Genomic DNA, 18,189 nt, shown 5'->3' with positions numbered 1-18,189 from the left:
GTGTCGACTTGACAGATTTGCACATCGATGCAAATATTTAACGAGTTTGCCCACAGTACCTTTGGTACATTGTTGAAAAAAATGCGCAACACACGCCTTGTTTGCTCCGCAAAACAAATTTTTTTTTAACATACTCCTCATAAAACATCCTTTTCATCACATCTAAATTTTATCCGTGATCACCAACTCATCAACAATATAAAATTCAATCATCAACCTTGTACTACTCCGTCTATATTCACTAACCATCAACTCAGACAATTTTCAACAATTCTAAATTTAAATAACAATCTAATTGATGTTACTGTTCCCTATTTTCCGTATGGTGAAGCAGACTTTGCGTCCATCAGAAGAAGCAAACAATTCTATGTTGATAAGACTCATTTGATTCCTTTGTTGGAAAGTAGTGGTAAACAATTATTCTTTGTTCGTCCCCCGAGATGGGGAAAGTCATTGTTATTATCAATGTTGACGTCATATTATGATATTAACAAGAAAGATCAATTTGATGAATTGTTTGGTGGTTTGTGGATTGGCAAACCTGAGAATCATACACATTTTTCAATTGATGTTAGTGGTTCTCCTGAAGATATCAAACAAGCGTTATTCAACAAAATCAATTCGGATATCACAAGATTTTTAACCATTCATAATATGGAAGGTAATATTCAACAAATTATTTCATCCGATGCTCTTGTGTCATTTGATAACTTGGTAACAGCAATGTTGAAAGGAAAAAGCAGATTGGGAAATGTTTGGTGATTTAGTTGGTTTCACTGAAAGTGATTTGAGACTGGCCTTGAATAATATAGGTATTTTAAATGATCATCAGAATAATAATGCAATCTCAATAATGAAAAGATTCTATAAAGGTTATCATTTTCCAGGATCATCTCAACCCCTCTTCAATCCCACTCTGTCAATGTATTTTATGGATAAGCTTTTGAGTAATAATCAATTCAGATCAGATGTTATGGAAGGTAAAGATATTCCTCTCATCAATATGATAGATAATAACACAAAAATTAGTGAGAATGTTTTTGCTACTCTTGCAACAACTTCAGTTTCTACTCCTATCATTCAACAACTTTTAGCCACAAATTTTGTTCAAGTTAATACTTCCATTGTTAGTTCTTTCAAACTTCGTGAGATTATAGAACCACCAACGACTGAGTTAAGTGTAAAACAAGTATGGGATAATACATTATCCTTCATGTATTACCATGGAATGCTTACATTTTCAGAAGAAGATAATTCATTCTGTAAAACATTATTAATTCCCAATGAAATAGCACAAAAACAATATTTTTATGAACTGGAAAATATTGTTTCACTAACTCAAAATGACATGATATTACGTTACAAACATCCTTCTGTGGACATTGTAAAAAAGATATTGGAAAATATTATTGGAGAAAGGTATATCCATTATGATAATTCTTTTTCAGAGGGAGCACTTCAACATGCAATTTATTGTGTTTTACAAGCTTACTATAAACATGGAAACTCTTATTTCCAAGTTAAAACAGAAAGTGGAATCAATGAACAACATTTCAGTGAGAATCAAAAAGTAGATAATGATTTTGATAAAAGAACTGATATAATATTGGAAAGTGATAAAGATGTGATAATATTTGAACTTAAAAGAATTAGTCCTAATGGTTTAACCTGGAATGATAAACAATTGAAATATGTTTTAAAACAGAGAACTAAATCGAAATCAAAGATATTGATAGAGCAATATAGGAGAACTATGTTTGATGTATTGAGTGGAAAATGGAAACGTCCCAAAACTGTTGAAAGAATTAATGAAGGACTTTCTGAATTATTCGAAAATGAATTACTTAATCTACCATTAAATGAAACATATCTCTTTGGAACAGATAAGGAGGAAATGAAAATAGTTAGTCATGTTGTTGAAAAAGCAAAAACACAACTTAGTGATTATGTTAAATTGTTGAAGGAGAATAAGAAATTTTCTACAAAACCAATCCATGCCTTTGTAGTTGTACAAGTAGGTACTCCAATTATTGTGCAAAAGACAGACAAATAAAACGTTAGTTATGACTCCACTTCAATAAATTCAAACAATAAAGATAGTGATAATATATTTGATGCACCACATATGGATAAAGTAAATTAATCAAGATTGATAATAATTGGAAAATATCATGTAAAATATCATCAAGAACATCCTGCTGTTGGTGTATAATTAACCATTAAGCAAGAATCATTCTGTGTTAGGTGCATTTGAAGTTGAATTTGTGGAATATAATAATATCGTATTTGATGTCTATATGCAAAAGAACCATCTTTGTTTAAAATAAAAGGAGAAGAACATTTGATTTCAACACAGGATTTCATTTCATTTAAACCTCTTAAAATGCATTGTTTGTTTGGAACAATTTCTTCATAGAGAATAGCGTCAGGAAAGCTCCTAAAGGTAGAGGTAAATTGATGTTAAAATTTTCATTCAAATAATCTAAAGATTCCAAGTCATTATTTTTCTCCATGCCAATGCATTATCTTCATGATTAGTTCCCCATTCCATATTTATATTTTGAATATCATCAGTAATAGGTGCGGCTCTATAGGAAAACATTTTACTATCCTCAAGGAATTGTCTGTATTGTACAGATTGATGACGAAGATTGTAATAAATGTTACAAATTTTGAATATAATTTTTCATCATTTGGGAAAAAACTTAAAAGTAATGTCAATTCACTGGTTGTTAAAGTGTCTTTTCTCACTTTATATACCAATTGTTCAGTTCTTTGAAAGTTGTGCAATCATTTATATCAAAAATTGGTTGTACAATTCTTTTCAATTTCCAATCATTATTAATACTTTTCCAAAATGTGTTTAGTTTATTGCCCGTATAAATTGGCGAAGGAGATTGCTGCTCGGGTTGTTGTAAAATTGTAAAACTTGGTTTTCTTCTTTGATATTGTAATTTTGTCCTTAAAATTATTACTTGTCTTTTCTAATCGTTTGTCTACAAGTGATTTCCATTTTCTTCCTCTCTCAGTGTTTCTCAAATTTACAATGGATGAAATAAATTTTGGAGAAAGATTGAGTTTTGTTGAAATTTCTGTAAACTGTGGATGGTTTGGATTAGGTAATGATGTTTGCTTGACCATATCATCCTTCCATTCGTTTTCATACTTTTCAACAATAAAATCCCAACCATATGACAAATCCACAAACATACAATCATATTTACCTGGGCCTTTCACTGTTGTCAAATCTAGATGTTCCTTGGAATGCCATTTGAAACCGAGTGTGGGTGAGAATGCACTTGACTTGGCACTCACACCGTGGTATTCACCACACATATCATATTTACCATATTCGCTTCCTTCTAACCCAAGCATAATACCACCATAAGAGTCAGTTTTTGGTGCCATGTGATAAATGTATAAATGGCCATTGGATCCATTTGCATAAGATTTACTTCCTGTAAGTAAGGTTTGCCCTTCACCACCAATTGGAATATTCATTCCCCAATGTCTGTGATGTTTCAATGTATATTCAACTGATCTTAACATTTTGGTGTCTCTCAAACTGAAACCTGTGGTTTTTTGTTCAATTAATACCTTCCTTGTTCCATCCATGAGAGGTAACTCATTTTCTTCAAAATCAATACCATGCGTAGCACTCAATCTCTTGAATATTATCTTTCCTCGCTTTATACAATGGTCTCCAGATGTTCCTGTTGTCACATGCTTTGCAACATCCCCTGTTTTAGATCCTGTAATGATCCAATTCCAAAATGAATAATCATATGTTCTGTCGGATCCTGTTTTCTTAGGTAATTGAATAATTACTCTACCACCATGAGAAATAGCTGTACAAATAGGCCATCCAACATCATACCAATTTTTCCAAACAAAATCTGAATCGTCATCACTCTTCTTTTTATCAAATGCAATTGCCTTATGTCTAAAACACAATCCACCCCATCTAAACACAGAAAATAATCTTCTAAGAACCTCTCCTCTTTCGGGAACTCCAGGAAATTGAAGTGTTTGTGCCCACATTTCAGCATCTCGTTTTGTTTGAGCAGCAAAACCAAACTTTTTCCATTCTTCCATTATGATTCCTTTCATTGTATTAATTCCGTCAAGGTTAAACTTTTTAGGATCATCTTTCTTTTTCTTTTTGTTTTGATCATCTTCATCGCCAGATGAATAATCATCAACGAATGTAGATGTTTCCATATCCACACAAGTTGCTTCATTTGAATCTTCCTCTGATAAAGAAGATTAAGGATTTCAAATTCAATAAAAATCTTACCTATACTTTTCTCTGTTAGTTGTCTCGTCATTGATGATGCAATTGAGGCCATGTTGCCTGTGGAAGTTGCAACCAAAACGTTCATAGCATCAGAAGTTGAAATTGTTGGAGTGTTTGACGAAGATGAGACTTCTACTAGTAGCGTTGGAGAACTCGGTACGCTTCCTTGCTCATTGTTGTTACTAATAACCTCAACATCGTTATTCTCTGTACTGATTGTTATTGTTGGTGGAACACTCACTACAAGTTGAGGCTGCTCCTCATTTATAGTAACATTATCAGTAGCAACAGCATCCGAAGAAATCTCTGCTTGAGTTTCTTGGCTAATTGGATCCATTTTTTATGATGAAGTTTCACTAAGGCTTAGTACTAATGGCGAATATATTTATTAGTATAAAAGTAATAGTTAGAGGTGATAATTAAAGCTAAAGTATCATCAAATTGGTATTCTATTGTAAGGGTTAAATAAGCATTTCACATGATAATCATTTCCATTTTTTTCAATCACACAACGACATGAAGTGAATTTGAAAGGCAATCTAGTTTGTGCAATCATTCAGATGTTTTTATCCAATGATGTTGCAATTCGTTTGTGTATTCATTATCTTGAAAGTTGGGTGATGACTTGCTCTAGGAAGCATAAAAATTCACAAATCCTTGAAATCAATCGATCTTGTTTCGAGCTCTTTGACCGTTTCTCATTAACAAAGAATGCTAACTTGATAGTGTTGACCATGGATAATGTTATTTGTACGATTCAGTGTTCCTTATGAACTCTAATACAAATTTTGTTAAGACAACTGATAAAAAATGAAATTTCCAACATCTTTGAATACTACGACAACAACACATCGAATCAATAATTATGTGGTAGGAGGATCGGAAGAAGAATTTAATAATACCAACAATAATCAGAGGCTACACCATGATAAATTAACAACAACAGATTTTGTTCCGACACTAAATTATTCATCAATGAATCATAGGGAGAACAATTTTGATGAGGAGGAAATTATTTCTTCATCAAAACAATACAAAAAGTCTTATCGGAGATTATTATTAATACCACTAGTGTCAATTTTGAATTTATGTTTTGTATTATACTTTTATATTCCACTCCATTCAAAACTAAATATTAAAATGGTATGGACTTTGGATGATCTTAAGAAGGATTATGAAATACTCAAGAGTGAGGAAGCTGACAAGCATTCGTTTGAATTATTCTGCCTTTTTTGTTGTTTATATTTATTTGTAAGTAATTAATAATGAAATATTAGGAATGATCCTTCAAAAGAATCAAATTTGTTGTGTACCAGGGTAAGTGGAAAGTGTGCTAATTTTTACTAATTTATTTCCATCATATTTAACAAATATGTATTTCTATTCAGAACAATATTTTTGAATATAATATCTGGTGCTTTGATGGGAACTTTTTATGGAACATTTATTTGCACAGTTTTAAATACTATTGGAGCTGTTCTTTGTCATGTATTGTGGTATTTTAGTGGAAAGGATTTTCTATTGAGTTTCGAATGGTTCAGAACAAAAATTTCAAAACTATCTTCCTTAATGAATAGGAATAGAAAACTAGGAGGTTTTAAAATGGTTTGGTTTTTAATTTCATTAAGATTATTTCCACTGACACCAAACTGGTTTGTAAATATTGCTGGACCTGTTCTTGGTATTTCTGCTGCTGAACAAACATATTCTGTATTTATAGGAATGATTCCATTTAATTATATAACTGTTCATGCTGGATTAATTCTTTCAGAATTGAAAAGTGTGAATGACATTTATCAACCAAAAACCATCATATTCCTTATTTGCCTCTCACTTTTGTCTTTATTCCCAGTTATCATGTCCAATTATTCCAAAAAAGTTCATGAGAAAAGTGAGGAAATTGAAACATTGCCAGTTTTTAAGAAGGACGACTCGTATCAAACCGAAAGAATTTTGAATAATGAAAGTTTCTTACAACCAATAAGCAAGTCCGGTATCATGGGCAGTGTCAAAATGCTTTCCAAAATGATTGAAAGCCACAGCAAGCAATATTTCGGAAACTCCAATACCTCGATCGAATTTGATCCTTATAAAACCGTCTAATTATTCCACATGAGAGGGAAGTAACACCCTTAATGCGAAACACCAATTGTTCATGAGAGCGAATTCAAGGTCTATTGTTTGCCTTAATAAAAAACTCTCCTATTTTTTCTCTTTAGCAAGCAGCAGTTAGAGATTGAATCTTCCAGAATAAAGAGCACCCTCCAACTGCATTGCCTTAATCATAACTCCACATATGAGTCTATTTGTTCAAATATATCCTTATTATGAACAATCGCCCTTAGAGATTTATAATTATCTCAGCTTGTATCTTCCCTCAAACACAAAATTCCAAACTAACTTGAAGGATAATACAATGAAAGGCAAATTTAAAACATTTGATAATCAACAACAATCAATGGCAATGTAATAATAATTGTAGTTTGCAAGATGTCTGGTTGCAAGTGTATGACATCCCTTTACAACCCTTCATTGTTCGTATTAAAGGTACTCTTTTCCAAAAATGCTCATCCTCAGCAGAGATGTCCAACGTATTCAAGAAGGTTGCTCAGAGAGAGATCACCATCACAGCACTTTGTAAAAAAATTTCGTATTGCTCCCCACAGCAATTTATACAACAACAAGAAGAATAAAATGGAGGTATGTAGACAAGGGAAAAGAGAGGTTTTATTTACGGAAACAACAAAATCATTGATCTATTTTGTATACACAGGTTAATCCTATGGAAAAGCCAGACTTCTCTGGATATTTAAAGAAGAAGGGAGGTAAAATTAAAACCTACAAGAGTAAGTATTAAAATTTTAATTTAATAATATTGATCACCATGATGATAACAGGAAGATGGTTTGAATTGAGAGGAAAGCTTCTTTTCTACTTCAAGAAACAAGGTGAGCTCAAGCCAACAGGTTTTATCAATATCCAAGGAGCTAAAGTTGAAATTGATGAAACAAAGCCTATGAGCTTTAAACTTAGAGGTAAAAACTTGGCCAGAGTTTATGAAATTAGTGCGGAAAATGAAACAGAGTTCCAAGTTTGGATGAAAGAATTGAACAAAGCTATGAATTATAATCCATCATCTGATAAGGAAGGATTGGAAGAATTCAAGGAGGAAATTCTTAAGGCTAAATCTTTGGAACAAATTACTATTGGTAACAAATCGTCAGATGTTAAGGTTTCCTTGAACGATTTTGAATTACTTACAGGTATGTAAAAACACAAAGCTTTGTTTTTTAATTATTTGGTTAGTTGTCGGAAGAGGTTCATTCGGTAAAGTTATGAAGGTTAAACAAAAGGGTGCTTCTAGAGTCTATGCCATGAAAGTTCTTAGAAAGGATATGATCATCAAGGAAAACATGGTGTCACATACCCTTGCTGAAAAGAAAATTTTGCAAAGTATTGATCACCCATTCATTGTTTCTTTGCATTATGCTTTCCAAACTGAAGAAAAGTTGTATTTAGTATTAGATTATTTACCAGGTGGTGAATTATTCTTCCACTTGAGAGAAGAAACTAAATTTGATGTTGAACGTGCTAAATTCTATGCTGCTCAAATTGTTATGGCTATTGAACATTTGCACAAGAATGATATTATTTACAGAGATTTGAAGCCTGAAAATGTTGTTCTTGATGGTGATGGTTATGCTGTTTTAACAGATTTTGGATTGGCCAAGACATCTATGGGAAATAATACTCCAACTTATACATTCTGTGGGTATGTTGATTGAAATGATTTTAAACATTTTTAACATTAATAGTACTCCTGAATATTTAGCTCCAGAAATCTTGAAGGGACAAGGACACGGTAAGGCTGTCGATTGGTGGTCTCTCGGTATTCTCTTGTATGAAATGATTGTTGGTTTGCCACCATTCTACTCTGAAAATATTAATGAAATGTATGAATTAATTTTGAAGGCCCCACTCAAATTCCCAAGTAGTGTTCCAGCTGATGCACAATCTCTTCTTAAAGGTTTATTAGACAGAGAAGAATATAAACGTTTAGGAGGTGGCCCATCAGATGGAGCTGAAATCCGAGCACATCCATTCTTTAAGAATATTAACTGGGATAACCTCTATAGTAAGGGTATTTCTGCTCCATTCAAACCACAATTGCATGATGGTAACGATACCAAATATGTTGACACAGAATTTACTTCCGAACGTGCTCACGACAGTTTTGCTATTGGTGTTAGCAAGGATGAAAACAAGTCTTTTGATGATTTTGACTTTTCTAAATAATTTTATGTAATTAATATTTGTATATGTAATTTGTATTAAAAATATTTTCTAATTGTGTAACTGTTAGTAAAAAGTTTTCCTAATTTCAAGTAAAAACATTATTCTCTTCACCTCAATAAAACACCATTAACTTCTAGTAGTATTCGTTAACATTTTTCAGGAATCAAGTTATAAAGAGAGAGGAAACATAGGTACTTAGCTCAGTTCCATAATTCCAGGTCACGACTAAGGAAGTGGAACAGTGCTACATGATTTCTTCAAAAATTATTAAAATTGTTAAAATTGTTATTTAATCATTTTCTCAACAAATCAATCAGTTCAAAGCTTGAGTAACAATTTCTCTTTGCTCTTCATTATGTTTTGAAGCATACCCTGTGGCAGGCGATGCTGAAATTTTTCTGCCAACGAACCTTATATCGTGATGCTTAATCTTTTCAGTTGTGTTCTTAAGACAGGTCTTGAATCTTGGATAAACGTGTGACCAACCACCATAGTTCTTTGGTTCTTCTTGACACCAAACATATTCAGCATTTGGATACTTTTCAGCGATTTCAATAACTCTATGGAATGGGAAAGGAGCCAATTGTTCAACACGAACAAGAGCAACATTTTGTGTAGTTCTAGCACTGAGGAGATCATAATAAACCTTACCAGAACAGAAAACAACTCTCTTGACCTTCTTTGGATCAGTGATGGCACCAGTTTCATCATCAATAACTTGCTTGAATGAAGTACCAGCAGCAAATTCAGACAAGGATGAAGCAGCTTCCTTCAATCTGAGCAAACTCTTAGGTGTGAAAACAACCAATGGCTTTCTGAAATCACGGTGCAATTGTCTTCTCAAAACGTGGAAGAAATTGGCTGGGGTGGTACAATTGACAACTTGCATGTTAGCTTTTTGAATTTGGAGAGTCTTGCTTGAATCCTTTTCTGGGAGAGTTTCATCATCTTCGTCACAGAGTTGCAAATAACGTTCCATTCTGGCGTTACTGTGTTCTGGACCTTGACCTTCATAACCATGAGGAAGGAGAAGAGTGAGACCAGATGATCTCATCCACTTTTGTTCAGCACAAGAAATGAATTGATCAACGATAATTGAAGCACCGTTAGCAAAGTCACCGAATTGACCTTCCCAAATAACGAGTTGATTTGGTGATTCCATAGAATAACCGTATTCGAAACCAAGAACACCAAATTCACTCAAACTAGAGTTAGCAACAGTAAATTGAGCAGTATTTGAGATAGTCTTGAGTGGAATGTATCTCTTTTCAGATTCTTGATCAGTGACAACAGCATGTCTGTGTGAGAAAGTACCTCTTTCAACATCTTGACCACTGATTCTGACATGATAACCTTCATTCAAAAGTGTAGCATAAGCAAGAGTTTCACCCATACCCCAATCCAAACCTTCACCAGATTCAATCATTTGAGATCTTTGATTATAGACACGAGCAATACCCTTGTGTGGCTTAAAGTTATCATTTTCTGGAAGAGTAGAAACTTGTTTACCAAGAGTCTTCAAAACTTCCATTGGAATACCAGTAGATCTGATTGGAGAGTAATCGTGTGGAGTCTTCATTCTATCCCACTTACTTCCTTGCAAATACCAAACTTCACCAGTAACATCCAACTTTTCATCGGTCTTAGCTCTAGCAAATTCAACATCGAAAACATTCTTAACTTGTTCGTCAACTTGCTTGAGGTGTTCTTCATTGACAATGCCTTCCTTCAAAAGTTGTTTACGATACTTGCTAATAACTGGTTCTTGTTTAGCAATAGCTTGATACATGAGAGGTTGAGTGAACATTGGTTCATCCAATTCATTGTGACCTCTCTTACGATAACAGACAATATCAATGACAACATCTCCGTGATATTGTTGTCTATATTCAGCAGCCAATTTACAGACCTTGACAACAGCATTTGGATCATCAGCATTGACGTGGAAAACTGGAGCATTAAGGAATTTAGCGATATCTGTACAGTAAGAAGTAGATCTAGAACTTCTTGGATTGGTAGTGAAACCGATTTGGTTGTTGACAACAACGTGAATAGTACCACCAGTTCCATATTCATCCAATTGACTCAATCCCATAGTTTCATAAATAACACCTTGTCCAGCAAAAGCAGCATCACCGTGAAGTAAGACTGGTAAAACTTTTTCTCTATTATTGTCACCCATAAGAACTTGCTTAGCTTTAACTTTTCCTTCAACAACTGGGTTAACAGCTTCAAGATGGGATGGATTAGGAACAAGTGAAAGTTCAACTTCCTTATTTGTGAAAGGAAGGTGACGCTTTGTTGAGGTACCCAAGTGATATTTAACATCTCCGGAACCCAACTTGTTTTCAGTCTTTCCTAAGAATTCTCTGAAAATTTGAGCCAATGGCTTTCTCATAACGTTGGCCAAAACATTCAAACGACCTCTGTGAGGCATACCAACAACAAAACTGTCAACACCCAATGATGATGATGTATCAATCATACTCTTAAGACCTGGAATCAATGATTCACAACCTTCCAAACCAAATCTCTTTGTTGTTGGGAATTTGTTTGCCAAATAATCTTCAAACATATGACTGTAAGTCAATCTTTCGTAAAGTACTTTCTTTTCGTTTTCTGTTAAATCTACATTGGTTGCTGTTTCAATTCTTTCTCTTAACCAATTGCAAACATCTCTATTGTTAATATGCATGTATTCATATCCGATAGTTCCGCAATATGTTTCTTGGAGTCTATCCAACAAAGTTTTTAATGTCCATTGTGTATTTTGTGGAGGATTTGATGAAGAGAGGAAACCCTTGATCAAATCTTGGGAGAGAGTAATTGGGGTATTTGGGTCCATCTTGCAGAGGTGTGGGTAATTTTCAATATGCTATTATTCCATTGTTAAATTTTCATCATCATTAAATTATTGTTATGAATTTAATTATTTAAATTAATTATTAAATTAAATAACAAAATACAAACCAATTGAGGAATATCTTGGAAGTCAAGATCAGCGGAATACTTTCCCAAAGGGTCTAATTTGCTTACGTGATGACCAAAAACTTGGAAGGCTCTAATGAGAGAAATAATTTCTCCTTGAGCACCTGCTTGACTACTTAAGCTAGAGGAACCAGATGATTCACTTTGGAAAGTAGCACTTGATGATCCTACTTCTGGAAGGGAAGCAAAATATGTTTGCCATTCAACTGGTACGCTTGATGGATTTGCTCTCCATTGAAGTTCGAGTTCTTCCAGATATTGAGAATTAGAACCAACCCAAGCAAAACTGTCGGATGGGGTTGACTTTGTAACAAAAGAACTGCTCAAGTTTCTTTGTGAGTTCAAACCTTGCATCAATTGAGCAGTTTGCTTCTTCGACTTGGCAGAAAATACTTGCTTGGCGACTGATGTTGAATTCTTGCCGGCAGATTTTAAGAGTTGGGACTTGAGCATTTTTTTTTGTGTATTTGTTATTCGCGATTTATTAGCTTTATTAATCCTTTTCAAAGCGACAAATTATTATGCTTGAAAAATCAATTCAGCACCGCTCAATATAATAGCACACCACTATATATTGTATACCAAACACTGCAGCTTCAACACTTTACAACTATTATTTATAAACGATTCTCTTTTACTATTTAATGTTTAATGAAAGAAGAAACCATGAGGTGCAATAAAAAATCAGCACCGGGCAAAATGATTGAAGCTTTGGTCCCTCTTTGTTGGAACGCATTCGCTCAATTTAATATGGAAAATCGCGAAATTTTAGGGATTTTTTTATTCTATCAAAAACAGTGGCATAGGGTATCGTTTTTGATAGGATTCTTTGATTTGTTAATTTACAAAGAAGTGTTCATGAAAAATACTGTTGTTTGTAATTAAAGATCAATCTGAAGAAATGATGATTCAGAATAGTGATTTAATTTGTAATGATAATGAATTGCCATTTCCAATACTTTAACAGAGTCATTTCTTTCAGATAATGTTTCAGATAATGTAATCCACTTGTCGCTTTCAAGTTACCGTTTCTGTCAAATCAGTATTTGTAACTGCTGATTATTGCTATTGTTGGTTCTGTTGTTAAAGTTACTGATTCCTGTCTTAAAGAATTTTCCCTTAATAACAATGGCGGGTAAATAAATCAATCAACCCAAGAGAAATCCACAACAACACTTCCATGAACTTTAATAACTTTAAAAAAATGTCAACAACACTTCAACTTGACCCATACGCTCTTCTCATAATTTTCTATCACATTGATGATCTAAAAACACTGTACGGATCTTGTTCTCGCGTCTGCAGAGATTGGTATCGAACATTCTTTGCAGAAAGCTCCGATAAAAAGTGGAATAGGAATTTGCAACCTCTTCATAATTCATCATTTTGCAAAATAGTTGATAAGATTGTTTATATGAATAGGATGGCAGAAGTTTTGGATTTGTCAGGTCAATATTCTGAATGGATGGGAACTGCTCCTTATTATAATCTTTACAATCAATTTGAATGTGAATTGTTTTCGAGTGGAGAAATTATTGGAAAAGTATTGAAACATAAAAAGAAGGTTGTTAGTACTAAATTATTCAAGAAGAGATACATGACATTGGGTTGTTATTGTCCATTGGTGGCTTCTAATCGAAATCCTCATATGGCAATTAGAAAGTTATCTCAAGCCAATTCAATTCCAAAAATGTTTCAAGGTTCCATTGCTTCATGTTGCCAATTTTTGGTTGCAGTTTCTGATACAAAAAATTCCTCAATATCTTTCTATTCCTCAGTTGACAATGAGTGTTTATTGAAAGAGTTCAGGATTGGAGAGAATGTGAGAATTTCAAGCATGGCTCTCACATTTCATCCATTAATGAGTTCAGAACATAGAAAAATGTTGAATATTGATCCAAAACAACCAGATGTTAACATTTATTGTCTATATGTTCTTTGTGCGTATACTACAGGTGGTTTCAACTTGAAGAAATACCTTGTATGTGATAATCTTAAAGGAGAATTCTTGTCAAAGAACAGTGTCTAATGATGACTAATACGACTCATAACTGTGAAGGCTCTCTTTCTGTTCCTGGATGGGAACATGTTGGTATGGATCTAGTTGTCATAACAACTCCAGATTGTTTATATTTAGTCTCTAATCATGGAATCATTCATTATGTACGAACAGGTCATGTTGCAACAAGTCCATCAATCACACCTTATTCAGGAAATAGTTTTCATGCAAGTTATCTCATTAATTTTACAAAAGCCCTCAATACTAGAGGGTTTTCATTAGAGGACACAAACACATATTCAAACTATTCTGTTTTTTCTCTTCAATTTGGAGGAAACACTAATGAGTATCTTGATTTTATTTACATTTATTTGGTAATAGCTCAGAAAAAAGAACCACTCAATAATGAATATTCAGTATTTGTAAATGTTAGTCAAAATGTAAGCAAGTCCATTAAGAGAGGTCCTTCAATTTATTCAATGTTGGATATAAGAGATTACACTGAGAGAATTCTCAATATCAGTAATCAAGGAAAGGAGGCAAAGGTTGAAACTTCATATTATGAAGTGAATGCAGAGGGACACAAAATAGCAAACCACGAAACGTTCTATGAGAGACATTGGGAAAGACATTTATCAAGGTTTTCAGAATTTTATGATTATTATGAGGAAATTTCTACAATTAAATTGTGGGAAGATCAATACTTTTAAGATGAGATTTTTAAAATTGAGCTTTGAAGGATAGGGATTATATTTTAGCTTAGTTTAATGATTCAAGAAGTTGCCATTACAATCTTCCAAAAATCAAATTCTGTCAATTTATTTAAATTGATAATTGCCAATCTAACCATCTCTTTGTCTTGATGAGCTACCAATAATTTGCCTTATTCTATAAGATTCTCCAATTTTGAAAGCTAATCCATTATCAATGGTAATATAATATCCACTTTTTGATAAACTCTATCATAAATATTAGCATATCCAAGTGTTTCTAATGTTATAGAACTGTGAAACTATTCTGAAAATCACCCAAGTTCATGGGTTGTAAATTTCATCGAATTTACAAAAAAAAATGGGAAGGAAAAAGAACAAGAAAATTGCTACCAGCATTACTAAACCATCCCCAAAAGAAAAATTGTTTGAAACAACATGGTATTCCTCCTTTCAACACAATTTAATAGTACAAGATAATTATCATCCTGTTTTTCTTGGATCTGAAAATGTATTAACACATTGTCCAACATTGTTTGTTTTCGGAGGTTTGTTTAAATAATAATCACATGAATTTAAATTGATTAATATTATTTCTATAATGATTATATATATTCAGGATCAATTTCGGGAGGTGGTGATTTTTTAGAGCATGTTCAATTTTTGAAACTTTCTAATATTATTTCATCATTTACTGATAGACAACTACGTGACTTGTCAACAAATGACTTGGACACTGAAAATACATTACAACTGAAATGGGAGGAAATAAGAGTTGATGAAAGGCCACCAGCAAGAGAATTTCCTTGTTTGTCCTATGATAAACAAAATCAATGTGTCTACTTGTTTGGAGGATTTGGAAATACATATTTGAATGATTTTTGGAAATTTGATTTGGCTTCTAGGGAATGGACTGAAATTGAAACAACAGGAACTGCTCCTACACCTAGGTGTGGATGTTCTGGTTGTTATGCTCCTTCTAGAGGAAAGTTCTATGTTTTTGGAGGATATCATGGAGATTATTTGAAGGATTTTTATGAGTTGGATTTGGAAACTAATGAATGGCAACTTTTGAACTATTCACATGATATTCCATCCTTGACAGTTCTTTCTCTGAATACTGACGCTTCTAAGGATTATTTGACAATATTTGGTGGTTATACTATGTCCAAATACGTTACTGATATGTATCACTTTGATTTTAATAGAAACAAGTGGGAAAATTCAGTTAGAAATTTGATTCACTCAGATGGACATACTTTCCATTCAAGGTGCATTACTTTGAGAGGTAAATACAGAGGTATTCCAAACTATAATAATTTCCTCATACTGTATTACAATGGGGGAACAACTATTTATGAATACGACGAAGAAGAAGGAGAACGCATCAAATATAAGGTACCGAAAAAACTAGAATCAACATTTGAAAAATTGGATGCCAAGTTCATTTGTGAAATCAATGAGGACACCCTCTTAATTCTTGAAAATACTGAACTATACCTCATTGAAATTAGAAAGCTAAAATCCACCAAAGGCCTCGACTATTTCATCAATAATTTGAAAGAAAGAATCCAAAACTTTTCAGATATCTCTTTCATAAATTAATTTTATCCTCACTTGCTTGGATAGGGAATTGATTTCGAAATCCAACACATTATTGTTTTTTGAATCAAGTAATTTTACATGATGACAAAACACAATGATGAACAAGATAAAGTGAAAATAGTGGCTATTTGGTATTTCTTCTTCTGATGGGTACCAAGTGTTCGTTTTGACCACAATTTGATCATCAAAACTTCAGTAACTGATTCTGAAATGGGACAGATAGAGTTGTCTATTCAAATCAGAGAATGTCCATACACTCTAAGCATAAAGAGTGTTTTACCAACATTAGGTAGTTCACTTAAAACTTCCTTTTCAATTGGCATTTCCACTGGGATACTTGGGAGAATCTTTATAGAAAATATTGGACTTTCTGTATTGATTGGTTTCCAATATTTGAAAAAATGGATGGAGCCCTGGTTGATAGAGGTTATATAATTTTGCGTTTTTAAAAGCCAAAACTAAATTGAAGATAACTTGTTATTTATTGAAGCTTTTGTTTTGACAAAATCTGAGATAAAGATAACCTAGTATTCCAATATTTCATTTTGTTTCATTTGTTTACAAAGAACCTCCTTTCAATTGGAGAATGAGTTGAATTATATCACCACTCTTCAATCCTACATCATTCACAGATGAATCATCAGGAAGAATTTTTCCATTCATAACTAATCTTTGTTGTGGAATGGTAACTCCAATCTTTTCCTGAATAAGCTTCTTCAAATAGATGAGCTTATCGGAAACTTCTACATCAAACTTGGTAGCACCACCTGAGAGAGTTCTCACTTGTATTTGCATTCTTTTTTTATTCTTGTTATTGTTTAATTTTCTCATCGCAATGCTAAACCTTTTATTCATTAGTTTGTGTTTCTCATGTAGATTAATATTTTAATAATGTAGTTCTGATTGTTCACTCCCAACAACGTTAAATGAACTCTTTACAAAAAAATAATCTTGGAACTTTGCAAATCCAAATATAATTGAGTTGATGCTCCAGGTTGCAAACAAGTTAATATGAAATTGACCTGTTCATTATTTAGGTGATAGAGGTAAATTGGACCGTTAATGATATTTGACTGAGTGAAAAAGAGAGTTTGGGTAGATTTAAATATTTCTTGTATTACAAATATTCGAAGTGATTTAACACTATCAAATCTTACAACTTTAGTGCAAATTAATGAGTATATCTGATAATATTTTCCGATTGGCATTTAAATTTCTTTGCAAAAGTGAAATTTCCAAATGTTCAAACATTAGATATTTCAAAGCACTAAATATTAAATTGGTTTGATTTTCATTTCCATTAGAACATCCATAAAATGGAATGAACATGATCTTTTTTGACTTGTGAATCATCCAACAAACTTTCTCTCCTTCAATTTGTTTTCCTAAAAAAATCCAATCATTTGGGTTGACCAAATGTGATTTATCAATTCCACATACATAAGGATCTGAAAGTGAAACAATGTTTAGATTATCATCCTCTTTGTTTTCAAAGGATTCTAGAAACGTATCCAAACTGCTACTTTTAAGCTTTATAATATTTTCACGTTGTAACATAATCTTCTCTCCTTCCATAAAATCAAATAATTTCCAAACAATATTCTTTAGATTATCCCTCGACACTTCCAATTCTATGGCTACTTTTGATAAACTTGATCTCAAGAAGACAACCATTAATTTCCCTCTCTTTACCAAATACCATAAATTAATCAGCATTTCTCTTTTCCATATAGAATTGTTATATCCTGCAAATAAACTGATGAAAATAATTTGATAATTGTTTAAATAATCCATAAGATTCTTCTCATTCAATACCTGCTCTTGAACGGTGTCCAATTTCCGAAATAATGATCTACTCTGATCATAATTATTGAAGAATCGGTTTAGCTTTTCCATAATTCTATTAATTCCACCTTTTTCAGAGTATATCACGAGTGCATCTTTGAGATGGAGGTTATTTTCATCAATTTGCATTTTTTTTCATTAAAGTAATTGGTTTTGTCAATTAGAGTTTGCAGAGATTAGAAATTCTTGATTTAAATCTCCACAAAATGATAATTATTCACTTTTTGGTTAGTATTTGATAGAAGCTTATTAATTAACATAATAAATAACATTTTGATTTAAATTTCTCATTTCCACAATCAAAGGTTGACAAACAATCCACAACCCCACTCCAATAATTCCTCCATTCATTAATTTTGAAATAATTTTAATATTATTGTATAATAATTTCATCAACCATTTCATAATTTTACATCTAGTAGTATTATTATTATTTATATTATTATGAT

The 18,189-nt window shown here is 32.6% G+C and overlaps 8 protein-coding genes across 8 annotated transcripts; 5 read left to right on the top strand and 3 right to left on the bottom strand.

Annotated features, from left to right (window-relative positions):
• Positions 1-922: 922 nt before the first annotated feature.
• Positions 923-2,053, top strand: NAEGRDRAFT_63616 (uncharacterized protein; the record flags this gene model as incomplete). The annotated part of the gene is made up of 1 exon (XM_002681165.1): positions 923-2,053. One exon carries the CDS (start codon positions 923-925, stop codon positions 2,051-2,053), a length of 1,131 nt encoding a protein of 376 aa, XP_002681211.1.
• Positions 2,054-2,868: 815 nt separating this feature from the next.
• NAEGRDRAFT_63615 (uncharacterized protein) lies at positions 2,869-4,634 on the bottom strand (the record flags this gene model as incomplete). Its single annotated transcript, XM_002681027.1, has 2 exons — positions 2,869-4,253; positions 4,298-4,634. The coding sequence occupies 2 exons, from the start codon at positions 4,632-4,634 to the stop codon at positions 2,869-2,871; spliced, it is 1,722 nt and encodes a 573-aa protein (XP_002681073.1).
• A 1,052-nt stretch (positions 4,635-5,686) lies between these two features.
• NAEGRDRAFT_3855 (uncharacterized protein) lies at positions 5,687-6,157 on the top strand (the record flags this gene model as incomplete). Its single annotated transcript, XM_002681164.1, has 1 exon — positions 5,687-6,157. A coding segment is annotated over one exon (471 nt), but the record flags the coding sequence as incomplete, so codon positions are not given.
• A 792-nt stretch (positions 6,158-6,949) lies between these two features.
• Positions 6,950-8,653, top strand: NAEGRDRAFT_82980 (serine/threonine protein kinase). The gene is made up of 5 exons (XM_002681163.1): positions 6,950-6,997; positions 7,071-7,143; positions 7,195-7,560; positions 7,604-8,069; positions 8,113-8,653. Exons 1-5 carry the CDS (start codon positions 6,992-6,994, stop codon positions 8,591-8,593), a joined length of 1,392 nt encoding a protein of 463 aa, XP_002681209.1. The 5' UTR covers positions 6,950-6,991; the 3' UTR covers positions 8,594-8,653.
• A 213-nt stretch (positions 8,654-8,866) lies between these two features.
• Positions 8,867-12,032, bottom strand: NAEGRDRAFT_37962 (2-oxoglutarate dehydrogenase). The gene is made up of 2 exons (XM_002681026.1): positions 11,564-12,032; positions 8,867-11,468 (listed from the first exon to the last, which is right to left on the bottom strand). The coding sequence occupies exons 1-2, from the start codon at positions 11,933-11,935 to the stop codon at positions 8,907-8,909; spliced, it is 2,934 nt and encodes a 977-aa protein (XP_002681072.1). The 5' UTR covers positions 11,936-12,032; the 3' UTR covers positions 8,867-8,906.
• Positions 12,033-12,785: 753 nt separating this feature from the next.
• On the top strand, positions 12,786-14,290 carry NAEGRDRAFT_63610 (uncharacterized protein; the record flags this gene model as incomplete). The annotated part of the gene is made up of 2 exons (XM_002681162.1): positions 12,786-13,562; positions 13,604-14,290. 2 exons carry the CDS (start codon positions 12,786-12,788, stop codon positions 14,288-14,290), a joined length of 1,464 nt encoding a protein of 487 aa, XP_002681208.1.
• A 361-nt stretch (positions 14,291-14,651) lies between these two features.
• On the top strand, positions 14,652-15,895 carry NAEGRDRAFT_63609 (uncharacterized protein; the record flags this gene model as incomplete). The annotated part of the gene is made up of 2 exons (XM_002681161.1): positions 14,652-14,838; positions 14,910-15,895. The coding sequence occupies 2 exons, from the start codon at positions 14,652-14,654 to the stop codon at positions 15,893-15,895; spliced, it is 1,173 nt and encodes a 390-aa protein (XP_002681207.1).
• Positions 15,896-17,056: 1,161 nt separating this feature from the next.
• On the bottom strand, positions 17,057-17,869 carry NAEGRDRAFT_63608 (uncharacterized protein; the record flags this gene model as incomplete). The annotated part of the gene is made up of 1 exon (XM_002681025.1): positions 17,057-17,869. One exon carries the CDS (start codon positions 17,867-17,869, stop codon positions 17,057-17,059), a length of 813 nt encoding a protein of 270 aa, XP_002681071.1.
• Positions 17,870-18,189: the final 320 nt, after the last annotated feature.

This window comes from Naegleria gruberi (genome assembly GCF_000004985.1).
Source record: "Naegleria gruberi genomic scaffold NAEGRscaffold_7, whole genome shotgun sequence".
Taxonomy (NCBI): Eukaryota; Heterolobosea; class Eutetramitea; order Acrasida; family Naegleriidae; genus Naegleria; species Naegleria gruberi.
This window is presented reverse-complemented; position numbering and strand designations above follow the sequence as displayed.

Bases quoted from the DNA above. Each gene is read 5' to 3' on its own strand.
- NAEGRDRAFT_37962 (XM_002681026.1), bottom strand. From the start codon at position 11,935: ATGCAAGGTTTGAACTCACAAAGAAACTTGAGCAGTTCTTTTGTTACA. The intron at 11,469-11,563 runs GTTTGTATTTTG...ATGGAATAATAG, and splicing joins TCCAAGATATTCCTCAATTG to CATATTGAAAATTACCCACA.
- NAEGRDRAFT_82980 (XM_002681163.1), top strand. The intron at 7,561-7,603 runs GTATGTAAAAAC...TTATTTGGTTAG, and splicing joins CGATTTTGAATTACTTACAG to TTGTCGGAAGAGGTTCATTC. The intron at 8,070-8,112 runs GTATGTTGATTG...TAACATTAATAG, and splicing joins CCAACTTATACATTCTGTGG to TACTCCTGAATATTTAGCTC.